At 40.7% G+C, this 13828-nt stretch overlaps 1 protein-coding gene across 1 annotated transcript in view; it reads left to right on the forward strand.

The window, feature by feature from the left end:
* The first annotated feature begins 873 nt into the window (after positions 1-873).
* The window catches only part of ablim1b (actin binding LIM protein 1b), a 341011-nt gene continuing 328056 nt past the window's right edge, over positions 874-13828 (forward strand). The window contains exon 1 of the mRNA XM_051922460.1: positions 874-1093. Coding sequence (XP_051778420.1) covers positions 949-1093 — 145 coding nt within the window. The 5' untranslated portion in view covers positions 874-948. The remainder of the gene's footprint in view (positions 1094-13828) is intronic.

Consider the following 13828-nt stretch of genomic DNA (forward strand, 5'->3'; position numbering starts at 1 on the left):
CTCCTATTAGCTAATCACACTGCAGTCATGTGATGTGAGGGGCCTAATCGAAGTGCTTGATGGGGTACACCAAGAGGCCAAGGTGAGACACCATCCTGAACCCCGTTATATTAACTATAAACAGGCGTGGTGTGATGTACTTTGGGTGTCTTAGTGAGTGGACTCTGTGATGAACTTGTGATGAGGTGGTGCACCCTCCAGGTTTTCCTCCCATCTTGGATCTCTTGCTCCTAGGATAGGTTTCAGACCAGGTAACCTTGAAATTGAATGATGTGGGTTTCATAAATATGACAGTTGCTATTGTCTCTTTCGTCGTCTAAAAGATCTTTTGGTACTAATATTAAAATCAATACTAAAATGAAAAAATATAGCTTACTTCAAAAAGTATCTTTTTTTATTCATATATCTGTATACTGTGGCATTAAAACATAATGTAAAAGATTTGGGAAAACATCAACAATTGTCCTGGGGTTCAGATGCACAGATGTCGAGAAGCTTACTGAAAGCTCAGCAATAAAGCAATTTGTTTTGAATAAAAAAAAGTTTGTAAGCTTCTTAAAAAAGACCTTTGCTTGGGATATTAAAGTTGGCACCAGTTTTATTTAATATTCAGTGCTCACTGTGCTCTGTATTGAATGGAAGATCGTTAACCGGAGGGGTGTAATGCCTTGGCCACCTGACCATCTTAGAAGATAATCACTAAAAATACATCATCCCTAATCTTCTTAAGTCAGAATGAAGGAGCTTCTTGGGAACTGAAGGCTACGCAGGAGACGTCCGTTGCCGGCTTTTTCACTTTGTTAGGTCTTTTCTGGTAGAGTGCTGTGAGGAAGCAAAGTTACCATGCCCTCACTTCCCAATTTAAACAGTCTAGGAAAATTATGTGGCTCATCAAGAAGCAGCAATGTCGTTACGCAGAAGGTGAAGCGGAAGAATTCAGTCAAGAGGATGTCTATCATTGAGGATGGGCAGATAGCAGAGGTGCTGTATTTAATTCCCAAACAGTCGGTACTGAGACAATTGCCTAACCTGAACCCAGATGACTACTACTTGTGTGAACATCTGTCGGATGTGGCAAATGATCCTGATCGAGGTAAAGTACAGCTAAAAACTTAAATCACATGTGTAACAATAGATGTTTGAAATGTAAATTCTGATTTTAAGTCATTTTGGGAGTGTGGGTTATCAACTTGTCGGATGAAAACTTCCAGAATTCTAATGTTATCTTCCATTTTCCATCCATCCATCTTCCAACCCGCTGAATCCGAACACAGGGTCATGGGGGTCTGCTGGAGCCAATCCCAGCCAACACAGGGCACAAGGCAGGAACCAATCCTAGGCAGGGTGCCAACCCACCGCAGGACACACACAAACACACCCACACACCAAGCACACACTAGGGCCAATTTAGAATCGCCAATCCACCTAACCTGCATGTCTTTGGACTGTGGGAGGAAACCGGAGCGCCCGGAGGAAACCCACGCAGACATGGGAAGAACATGCAAACTCCATGCAGGGAGGACCCGGGAAGTGAACCCAGGTCTCCCAACTGCGAGGCAGCAGCGCTACCCACTGCGCCACCGTGCCACCCATCTTTCATTTTGTTTTATATATTACTTCTTCATAGTAACACAAAGTAATATTAGTGAGTGTTCTGTTAATAGAGTAAAATTCTCAAACCTACTGAAGCCATTTGAGGGTCATAAGGATGCAGAAACTTATTTTAGCCTAGTATATAAAAGTTTGTAAATGGCATCAATGCTTCTCATATATGAACTTCCAGAACTGTTGAGAATAATACTATAACAATAAAAAAACTTTAACTGGGATGCAGTATATATACTATACATACAATATAATATAGTATACTCGCAAGTACTTGTTTTACCGTATAGTAGTGTAGGGCTGGTTACTGCCTTGTGATGCTGCCATAGTAGACTCTTGATTCCAAATGTCCCTGTAATTAAATAAGCAGCTTCAGAAAAAGGATGGATAATACTATATTTCATTATTTTGTGTAAGAATCCTTTACAAACATCCCCATGACTATGGTCTGGATTAAACGGGGTAGAAAATGATATGACATGGCAAGACATTTGCAAACACATTCATCCATCCACATTCTGAACTGGCTTATTCCAGGTGAAGGTCACAGGGAGAGGGAGTCTCAAGGCTGGAAGCAAGCATGGATGGAGCAGCAGGGCATAGTCACGCACACATCCACACTGTCTCTCACATGTGGCTGATTTGGCAGATACCTAACATGCACAACTTAGATGCGGGAGGAAAATCAGATTACGGAAACAGATGTGGGGGACCCAAACCAAAACAATTTCCAAACTTGTGAAAAATTACAAAACCTTTACTTTAAAAGTCCCTTTTAGTCACCTTCAAAATACTCTACTTTAAATGCAATGCTCATACAATGAAGTGCCGAAGCATCTGCAGAAAAGCATCAAGAAAAAATGTCCAGAGAACCCTAAGCCTAAGCCTAAGCCTAACCCCGAACCCCCACCACTTCATATGATCTCACTCCCTGTGACTTCCTTGTGTTCCTGAAATTAAAATTGAGTTTGAAAGGACGAAGATTTGCTACTGTGTTAGAAATCTAGAAAACAATGCAGGAGGCTCTGCACGCGGTAATAGAAGACAAGTACAGGAAATGATTCCGGGAATGAGAGCAGCGCTGGGACAAGCATATTGCATCTCATGGTGAGTGTTTTGAAGGTGGCTAACAAGAAATTGCTCTAAGTTTTATAGTAAAGATTTTTTGTTTTAACAATTCCAGGGATTTTTGGGTCACGCTGTATATATGGATATGGGGAGAATGTGAAAAGTCCACAGAGATAGTGCATCAGTCAGGATTGTGCCAAGACTCAATTTATTATTAAACCTCTTTAATGCAGTCTGAAGAATTTGGTCAAGTGGATGAATATCATTGAAGAAGTCTCAATTTATTATTAAACCTCTTTAAGCCAGTCCTGGCAAATCAGTGCTCAACGTATTCTGGTAGCCACAGTTGCAAGACATCAGTCAATGGTGGATAGTTACACCAGTTTGGCACAAGATACATTCACCCACTAACTACTGCAGGGCCAATTTAGAGCTGCCAACGAACCTCCATATCTATGGGGTGTGAGCTGAAAACCTGACGGGGAGTGAAAGGATTAATTCCCAGCATCTGTCTTGTGGGGGAAAGTGGATGTGCTGTAAGGTATACCTGCCCTTAAAGAGTGACTCATCTGGGGCAGCATGAAGTGCACATTATCGCTTTAGGACATTGGCACCCCATGGCAGCAACATTTCAATCTAACCAATTCTCAGATCAGAGGTTAATTCCATCCATCTCTCCATCCATCCATCCATCAACATCCTTTAATCCAGTTTAGGATCGTGTTGTCTGGAGCTCAACATTAATTCTTTCTATCTTAAGTAAGTCCGCCATCATTTCCTAAATTTCACTTTTACAAACTAGAAATACACAAAAGGTTTGTTCACTTTTAAAAGAATGTTTCAAACCTTTATGATTTTCAATACAAGCGAATGCCTTTGTCTTATCATTGTATTTGTTCCAGGCCTGTTCCTTTAATTATCTTCTATTAGGCTGTATTTTGTCCAATGTGGGGATCTTAATTTCAGGGTGACCTCTGATCCACAATCTTCAAAGGGCCTTAATGGTAGACCAAAGGCTTTTAAGGAAGACAGGGAGAAAATCTGTTGCTTGAGGTCTTGAAATGGCAGGGCACAGCTCAGCTGTAAATGGTGTTATACCATTTCTCATTATATCTTAGTTCATGCTGTAAGGAGACCAGGGCGTGTGTCCTGGGTACTGCCTACATGGAGTTTGCATGTTCTCCCTATGTCTTTGTGAAGGTGTTCTGATTTCCTCCCAAAGTCCAAAGACATGCAGGTTTGGTGAATAGCAAGGATAAATCACCTGTAGCGTATGTCTGTGTATATGTGAGTTCACCCTGTGATGGACTGACGCCCCGCTCAGATGTTGTCCTGCCTTGCACCTGATGATTGCTGGGATAGGCTACAGCTGTCTCCTGACCCTGCGCTGGATAAGCAGGTTGGATGGACGACACAAATTAGGGTAGGGTAGGGTACACAAATTGTCAATGCTACCTCTCAGCTCTGGAGTCTTTTGGATTGACTTTTTCCTGCCACAGCCCCAAGACATGTGGGTTAGACTACTTGATGACTGAGTTGGGGGGTGACTTGCACTTAGTGCTGCTTTAATTGTCTTTGACCCCCCCCCCAGATCCATAACTGCATAAGGCAGATTTGAAAATTTATGTATATGTATTTGGTATGTCGTAATATATTGAGTAACTACTACTTCTTCTTCATCATCTTTTCCCACTTCTATGTGAGGTCAATGTGCTTGATCAAATTTTCTTCAAAAATAATAATATATTGATTAACTGTTCTCTAATAATAGACTTCTGCGGTGGGTTGGCACCCTGCCCAGGATTGGTTCCTGCCTTGTGCCCTGTGTTGGCTCGGACTGGCTCCAGCAGACCCCCGTGACCCTGTGTTCGGATTCAGCGGGTTGGAAAATGGATGGATGGATAATAATAGACTTACAGTATGTATGTTGGATTTGGAACAGTTCAGATTCAACTTACTGGTCAGTTTATGCATTTTCTGGTAACCCCAATAAGTTTCTTTTACAGTAAATATTATATAAAGTATTTAATTGAACAATTACAACAACATTTATATATATATGACATATTCATACACAGAATGTAGCTCAAAGTGCTCACAGTGCTTTACATGATGTCAAATAAAATACTACAACGAAAGAAAAAGCAAATTAAAATTGCATAAGAATAATAATGAATTCGTAACATCCATCCATCCATTTTCCAACTCGCTGAATCCGAATACAGGGTCACGGGGGTTTACTGGAGCCAATCCCAGCCAACACAGGGCACAAGGCAGGAACCAATCCCGGACAGCGTGCCAACCCACTTCAGGACACACACAAACACCAAGCACACACTAGGGCCAATTTAGAATTGCCAATCCACCTAACCTGCATGTCTTTGGACAGTGGGAGGAAACCCACACAGACACGGGGAGAACATGCAAACTCCACGCAGGGAGGACCTGGGAAGCGAACCCGGGTCTCCTAACTGTGAGACAGCAGCGCTACTACTGCACCACCATGCCGCCCATTCATAACATTCAAATCATAAATAATACATAAATATTCATAGTCAATCTTTTTTTAATAAATTATTCAGGATAATATTAAAAAATACTTTAAAAAAATCCTTACCTTGGTGTAATAAATAGGATGCTACCTCAAAGACAGACAACTTTACTCAGATTCCTGCTCTTCTGTTATCTTTGCTGAGTTTGCATGCTCTCTCTGTGTGTGCATGGATCTTTCTGTATTTCTGTGCTTCAGTCCCATTCCTGGGAACAAATACTATCTATCTATCTATCTATCTATCTATCTATCTATCTATCTATCTATCTATCTATCTATCTATCTATCTATCTATCTATCTATCTATCTATCTATCTATCTATCTATCTATCTATCTATCTATCTATCTATCTATCTATCTATCTATCTATCTATCTATCTATCTATCTATCTATCTATCTATCTATCTATCTATCTATCTATCTATCCCAAAGCCATGGAGACAACTTTAACTGGAGACTTTAAATGGACCCGCTATGTGTGAGTATACACTGCGATCTGCTTAGTACTCTCTGTTTTGTATGTAGTGCTGGAAGCTAGGACACTTGCAGCCACCAGGCGGCCCCCATCTGCCCAGCCTGCAATAGGAAAGATGGGGAAGTGAAAGTTGACAAATAAGTGCGGTTTACTCCAAGGGGAACAAATGCGGTCTTTAATCACATTCAGTACTCCAAAGGACATTCCCCCTACTTATTGATTGTGCTGATTACTTAAAGGTGGACCAAGATCTTCAATCACAGTAATTATTTGAAGGGGGACCACCCCACTCCTCAAACAGGCTGCCTACACCAAGGGGGATCCACCCCCTCCCGCTCTTTAATCATGCTGCCTTCTCCTACTTTTCCCAAGTGATGCGTCAACCTTTGTGAAATCTTTTAGTGAAACTTGTTGAGAAGGAGCCTCCAACCTTTCTTTAGCTTGTGGCCTCAACAAGTACAAAACCGTTAGTGGTTGGCAAGATAGACTCTGACTTCCTTGGAGACCCGAATTGCAATAAATGGGTTTTAATGAATGATGCCCAAAAATCTATACATGAACACATCTCTAGTAGGTGATTGAATTAGCTTTATTTCTACTCTATGATTGTGTTTCCAACCTGCCTGACTTTAGCTGTTCTGTTTGTTCGCTGATTATGACATTAGTTTCTTATCAGATGGCTGTGCAGTGGCAGTCTCAGTGAAAATCCTGTCAGTCCTGCTGTGTGCGTGTGCCTGTTGCCATGCTGAACTGTGGTAGAGAGAACATTACTGCAGTGTTACAATGCCTGCATACCAACTAGTACATTTCCATACAATTATTACATCTTTGGAATTTTGTATTATTTTAAAGTGCAGCAAAAAAGTGTGACGTAAACATTTAGAGGCTGTAGGGCTTATGAAGAAATCTGAGAAGCTGAATTTCCCTGGCTGTCTAGCTGTGAAAGTGGACAATACTGACTTGTGTTTGGAAAGCATTTTAAATATAAGTCACTCTAAAAAAGTAATTTAGTATTCACTTTAGACTGTAGTTTTTATATACCTTACCTCTTTTCTAATTCATGGTATTTATAGACTTCAAGTATACTATATGTATGTCAGATTTTCTTGCCAGACATCTTAGTAATTTCTGGAGGATGCAAAGCATTAAGACTGTTATCATGATTTTTTATGGCAAGCAGTTAGAGAAGAGTGGCCTGCATCACTTCTAAAATTAGTTACCTTCTACTCTCCACTGTAGATTCATTCTACTTTTTTCGTAATGAAACGTAAAGCCATTGAGATCTTTTATGGCCAATTGCACTGTGCTTATCCTTTGTTCACTCTTCCGACCACCTGATGAATGGCATGGGTCAATCAAGACCAGGACTACCAGATTTCATAATAGTAGTCATGTATAAGATGTGGTATGTGTAAACGTAACATTTTGACTATTAGAGCATTCACCAACTTGATGAATATGTATAGGTATGTTTTTGTTGATTTGGTTGCTCAAGTGTTGTTATGATATTAGGAATACTATCGTCCTAACACACTTTTTTTTATTGATTTATTGTTTTTTTAATTGTATAATCTTCATCAAATCAAATCCCATGCCACTCACATTGGTAAAGGAAAAATGTTCTCAGTTCTGTGACAGGCCTGTTTCCCCCTTTGACATCCTATTTGCCCCTTCCTCGACTCCTCTGCCTTATTGCTTGGTAACAATATGGGCACTCAGGTGGTAGAGTACTAGCTTTGTTCATGTTAGTGCTTGAGCATTGATCCAAGTGGCCATCCATAAAAAGCAACATAATTCTCTGAATTGTTTTTTGCTAGTTATGCTCTTTTGCTCTGCCACAAGTTGATAAATGGCAAGCATCTCTGCCTGAAAGAAAGGAAGGACTGGGAGATAAAGTAGTTGGGAATGGGAAAAAAATATCAGTACCAGAAAAACTTGTAATTGTGCGTCAAACCCTAAAATGCTGTCTTGTCAGCAAACTGGCAGGTAAACTTTGGAAGAAAAACCCGGGAGATACTCGTAAAAAACAAAATCAAACAAAAAGAAAGATACAAAGCAAAATGAAACTGAAGCCCGATATAAGAGACAGTAATTGTGGCTGAGAGAACAAGAAGGTCAAAACCAAAAGTAGACTCATGTGATGGTGCGGGTTGGCTCCTTGCTCTCTCTTCACATTTGGGAGCCTCTTGAACCCGACAGGTCGATCATCATAACCGGGATAAGTGCGGCAGATGAGGACAAAACATACCAGGCAAGGGGATGGTGAAAAGTGCAAGTACTTTTATTATAAAAAAAAACAAATCCAAAAGTGTTCACATGGAAATTAAAATCAATAAATGGAAAAATCAATTAAAAATGAGGTTAAAACAACGCAGTGCAGGAAATTCATTTTAAAATCTGACAAGCCCTGGTGCCTTCCTTTAAACTTGATACAGGGTAAGGCAGAAAGGACAGACGTCTTTGAAATGGCTAGAACTCACCACTAGGTGGAGTGACAGATGTGCGGTAGGTGGCGTTAGGTTTGCGAAGTCTTAGCATTTTTTTATTTTCTTTTTAGTTGAAGCCATGGAGCCATGGACTATAGAACACTGCGTTTTTGCGTACGACTGTTTTGTCAAGAACAACCAATCTATTACCGCAGTTGAGCGTGAGTTTCGTTGCCATTTCAATATCCACAGAAATAAAGCTGTTCCCGCTTGTAACACTAACCTACGTTTGGTTAAAGCACTTCGTACACGAAGTACACTAATGAACAAAAGAACGCCGGGAGCTACACAAACGGCACGTACCCCTTAAAATGTGGAAAGTGTACGACTAGCCCTGCTGCGCAGTCCAAGTCGATCTGCTCGGAAGCATTCTTCGAACTTGGCCTCAGTAATCGTTCGGAGCACTATATCGAGATGATAAACAACTTCTTTTTACCTGAATTACGACGAAAACGTATTCCCATCCGGCGTGTGTGGTTTCAACAGGATGGGGCGACAGCCCACACAGCTAGAGCATCAATGGATGTTATTCGCCCTCTCTTCCCTGGTCACCTCATTTCCAGGTTTGGTGATATTCATTGGCCTGCTCGGTCCCCTGACTTATTCATGTGCGATTATTTCTTGTGGGGTCACCTCAAGGCACATGTATACGAGCATAAGCCCCGTACATTGGAAGAACTGAAGGAAGCCATTCACGTGGAAGTCGCTCAAATCGACAGAGCAATGTTGAAAAGAGTGGAGGCCAACTTCCATGAACGCCTTCAGAAATGCATCAGTGACAACGGACACCACATTGGAGATGTTGTTTTCCACACTTGATTTTGTCAAATGCTATTTCAATAGGAACTCAAATCTTTCAATAAATTTCTTTGTAAGAAAAAATTAACAACTTTGTGATTTTGTAAAAAACGTCCGTCCTTTCTGCCTCACCCTGTATTTCTCTGATTTATCCTGTGCGGACCTTGCAGACCAGAGAGACGTCGACCAGCAGGTGCAAACTCTCATCTCTTTGAAATATTTCTGTTAAGGATATTAAGTATTACTGCTATCACGTTAACGACGTTCTGAGCTTGCGGCTGCGCTGGGCTTAGTCTCCCGGGGTAGCGATACACTTTTATATTTCTTTAAACCTATGTTTTACTGCTTTATTGAGAAATTCTATATTGACCATCTTTTCTGTTTCCCAGCTATTCGTCTCATTTATGTGAATCCTTCCTTTAATAATGTTGAAGGCTGTATTAGCCATCCCCCACTTGGCTAAGACCTCCATGGTCACATGGTCAGTCCCTCAGTAATGGGCAGCTGGGTATGAATACCAAAATTAAGATGAAGGTTGATTGTGCAGTAAGGTGAGCAAGCAGTGGTATGACAGATTTTTGTTGGTGTGCACCACATGTGCAGTGGCCCATGCGTGAAATGCAACTGACAGAAGACCATCGTCAATGACAATGTCAATCAGCGGGTGCCTGATGATCTTTCTGTCTACTGCATTTTGCTTGACGTTGCAACAAACACTTGGAAATCTGTCCCATATTTGACTGTCATCAACTGCAGTAAAGAAAAATCCCACTTTTATTCTGTACACTAAAGAACAGTATTGGTATAAGTGGGTTTAGAAAATGAGTACCCAAATGAGTAAATGAATGAATGTTAACTTTAATATAAAATCGACATACTGTAGCTACTGGGATGTGTTGAAGCATTAATGACTGCTATTACCTCACACTTTTTTAAGGGTGCCTTAAACTGTGGATACATTTTGTACTTTCTGGACAAGAGGCAGAATTGTACATAACAATGAGCTGACTATAGGTCATTTGAAACTGCCTTTCTGTATTGTGCCATTTTCTTTTTGCTATACCGGTAGATTGCATTTTTTGTTATTGGCAATCAGCAATTTTTATGCTTTCAGCTTGTTTTTTTTCTGATTTCACTGCAATTGTTTGGACCAATAAACACAACATAATGGAACTGAAAAGCCAGAGATGGTTGTTTTGTGAAAATGTCTGCTGATAGGTTACCCTGGGACAAAGGGGCACAGAGGGGGCACACAGAATATAAATATTTAAGACTAGTTACGTGTGATCTTCGAGGAAAAAAGAAAACAAGTCGAAGACTGTTTAGCAGTTTTACTATATTCATGAACTCGTGTTTGAGAAGTGCTTCTATCTGCCGTCATATCTTTCCGTCATTTTGGTTATTGCACCACTATACGGAATAACAGAGTTTAGATAAGCATTGTGATTTATGTTTACACCACATGTTTAAACACTGTGGCTATATTTTGGGATGGCATGTTTACATTTCCAATGAGACAGCAATGTTATCTTACTTTAGTTATTTGTTTAGATGTGCCAGCAGAAGGTAGATACTGTGCCACCTGTGTCGGTTGTTATGAAAAGATGGGAGAAAGAAAAAGGTTTGGGGAATCCACCCCTTATAATGATAGGTAACAACAAACAAATGTGATGAGATATCAAAAAAGACGGAGTCCCAAATAGACTAACTGAGGAAGGAAGGTGCTGGCTTTTATAGTTGTTGTAGAGGAAGAGAGCAGGGGATGGCGGAAGTGAGGTCAGTAGGAGGGTGAGGTCTGGACAGGAGGACGGATGTTTACATGGGTTTCGCATCCATGGATCTGTAGAAGAGGAAGAAGAGAGGTTATTGCACTTTATCAACCCTCGAGCCGATATGTTACCCTCAGTTAAGCCCTTTGACTGCCTTCCACGCGTACGTGTGTGACACTGTGTTGTTAGGCACCTTTACTGATTCAGGTGTTTTGAGTATCAATATCTCCATCTCCTTTGGTTCTTCATCATCAGTTCTCTTAATGGCAGTCCTTTTCACTTCTTTTTAATGGACACTGTTTACTTTGAATGCATCTTTCGCAGTTCATATTTTTACAAATGTAGCAGCCAGTTCTTTCATCCGTATATCTGACACTATCAATGTAACTTTGAACAACACTGATAATGTATCGTTCACTTTTACCACTAGTCCACTGATGTCTTTGAATGCCAATATATAATCTAAATTTATAGAAAGGGTTTTCTATTTTTAAATATGCAATGCGCTCTCTGCAAACGCAGCACACATTTATATGCTGTGATGGACGGCGGGCAGCTCATCTAGACACTAGATGGCATCTTCCCTGCAGCCTAGAGGTGCCCCAGATTCCCGCCGGGCATCATGGAAGATGGAGTTTGGCTTCACAACCCTGCTGGGTGCCGTGGGGGCCACCGTGTGATGCTGCAGGGATACGAGGGGATTTTTGTTTCCCATATATACTTCTGTCCTTCCGTCCCCGTGACTTGGAAGTACTTCTGGGCTGAAGAAAAATACAAGTCTTCATCTGACCTGGAAGTGCTATTAAATCATATGGACAGAAGGACATGAGCACTTCCGGGTCAAAGACTATATAAAGGACTATGAGAGACCCAGCAAGCGAGCCAGAGTTTGGAGGGAGTGTGACGGAGCTGCTGGGAGGAGAGGAGGAAAATTATTGTATTTAGTATTGTGTGATCATTATAGTTATTGCTTGTTTATGGTGGTGGAGATGCTTTGGGGCACTTTGGAGAAGAAGATTAAATTACTTCTTGGTGCTTTTAAACCAGTGTCTGCATCTGTCTGCAGCACCCTCAAGCGTCCACTTATTGACAATGTCTAATAGGGCCTTTTTTAAAAGACTTTTTGACTGTAGACCATTCATCGCAAACAGATTCTTGCTGCCTGTCTGACCAGGTTATCAAGAGCACCATTGTTCTTTGTTGTTCAAAATCACCACCCACTACTTTGAGCGTTACCTTCATGAGGCGTTGGATTGGTTTAGAAATGTGACACTCAGTTAAGCCATCTAATTGTTCCCACCCGCTTTTAGGCAAAATTCACTCATGGTTGTCTCCAAACATTTATATTATATGTTTGACTCTGCGAGACTAATGGGTCACTGATAGGCAGTGGCCACACTAGCATACCCACACAGACCGGACCAGTTTAAATTAACCTAATGATATGTAGAAGAAAACTAAAGTTCACAGAGGAAAATCCAGGCAAAGAAATGTGCAAATGCCACACATGCAGTGCATGAGACCAGAATGTGAATTTAGGACTGTGGAGTTGTGAGGCAGCAGCGGTACTCCCTGAGCTAAGTTGCTATCAGAGTAAGATATGATTGAGGTAGTAGAGGGATGAAGAGTGATGCCCTGTCGCTGTGTAATATGATACCCTACCTGTTCACTTGCCTGATGGTTCAAATAGGGACGAAGGAGGGTCCCTTTAGCTCAACTGGGTGAGCTGCTTTTTGCTGACTTGGAGGCCCTGGGTGTCCCTGTGTTGGGGCGCGAAACAGAAAGTGTGTGCCAGACATACTGTTTAGTTATATAGCTTGCAAGTGTGTTGTTTTATTATTTATACAGATTTTTAATGTGTTGACTTATCTATTATACAGTAACTAATGAATGTTCATGTTAAGCAGCAGCAATGCTAAAGTAATTAAAGAAATCACACTGAGATTGTGTGACAAGTGAGGTGTTTGTAATTTGCATAAGCTAAAGGCATCTTTTGTCATGTACTGTTATCTTCCTCGAGAATCCATTTCCTGAAATCCATTACCTTGAGTTTAAAAAAATGTGCCTGTCTGTGAGGGTTATGGGGATTCATGTAAAGGAAAAAAGAATGAATTTACGATATTCTGTTGCTTATTGTCGAAACAGGACATGGCATGGCTTTAATATATGTACAATTTGTAATCTCGAGCATGAGTATATTCAAGAGCAAAGAAAATTAAAAATGGATAATCCTGTAATACTGTCCCAGAATTCAGGTTAAGAACTGTCTGTAGGATTCACATAATCCAAATTGTTGTATAAGAAAGAAAGCCAAAAGGGCAGCATTGGTTTTTAAAGAAAGGGGAAAAACAAATCTGCTGAACCTAAAATGAAAAACAATGACGACAGCCTATATTTTGATTTTAATACCAAGAAGCTTATTTATACTTGCCTTTATCTACTCCGCTACATCTGCCAGAGTCCTAGTAATACGTATTTAATTAAGCCGCAAATTAAATTAGTAGCTGGCCGTTACATTTACAGTTCACTTGTATTTTGCATCCATTTGCTGCCAGTTTAGTATTTTTTCTAGTTTGCTGATGTCTTAACTTTATTATTTGTCATCCAGCCAAGACTGTAATAATTTTGCACGTTTTTGTTTTCTGTGGTCTCTGTGAAAGCAGTGAGACTTTGTAACCCACAAGGTTCCTGGTTCTCCATTGGTGATTAATGGCATGACCTAACTCAGCCTGTAGTCTAACAGAGCATTTGTGGAAGACTCCTTGGTATGGTGCTTATTACAAAAAGCTGGTTGGTGGTCAGTTCAGTCTCAATTACTGCCTTGCTGCGTGTCTATAAGCTAATCACATCTCTAATGCTCTATTTGTGGGGTAAAGAAGCAATTATATGAATGCACTTGTCATTGTGCCAGGCCCCTGTAAGCCCGCTGTGACTTCAAGTTTGCATAACATTTTTAAGAGCTGCTTCATTTATATAATGGCGACACTTGGAAACCAGTCCTGGTTGGGGACTGCAGTCTGTTGCACTGCCCATTCACACACACCCACCCACATTCATACTCATAATGGGCAACT

Source organism: Erpetoichthys calabaricus, chromosome 2 (genome assembly GCF_900747795.2).
Source record: "Erpetoichthys calabaricus chromosome 2, fErpCal1.3, whole genome shotgun sequence".
Lineage (NCBI taxonomy): Eukaryota > Metazoa > Chordata > Cladistia > Polypteriformes > Polypteridae > Erpetoichthys > Erpetoichthys calabaricus.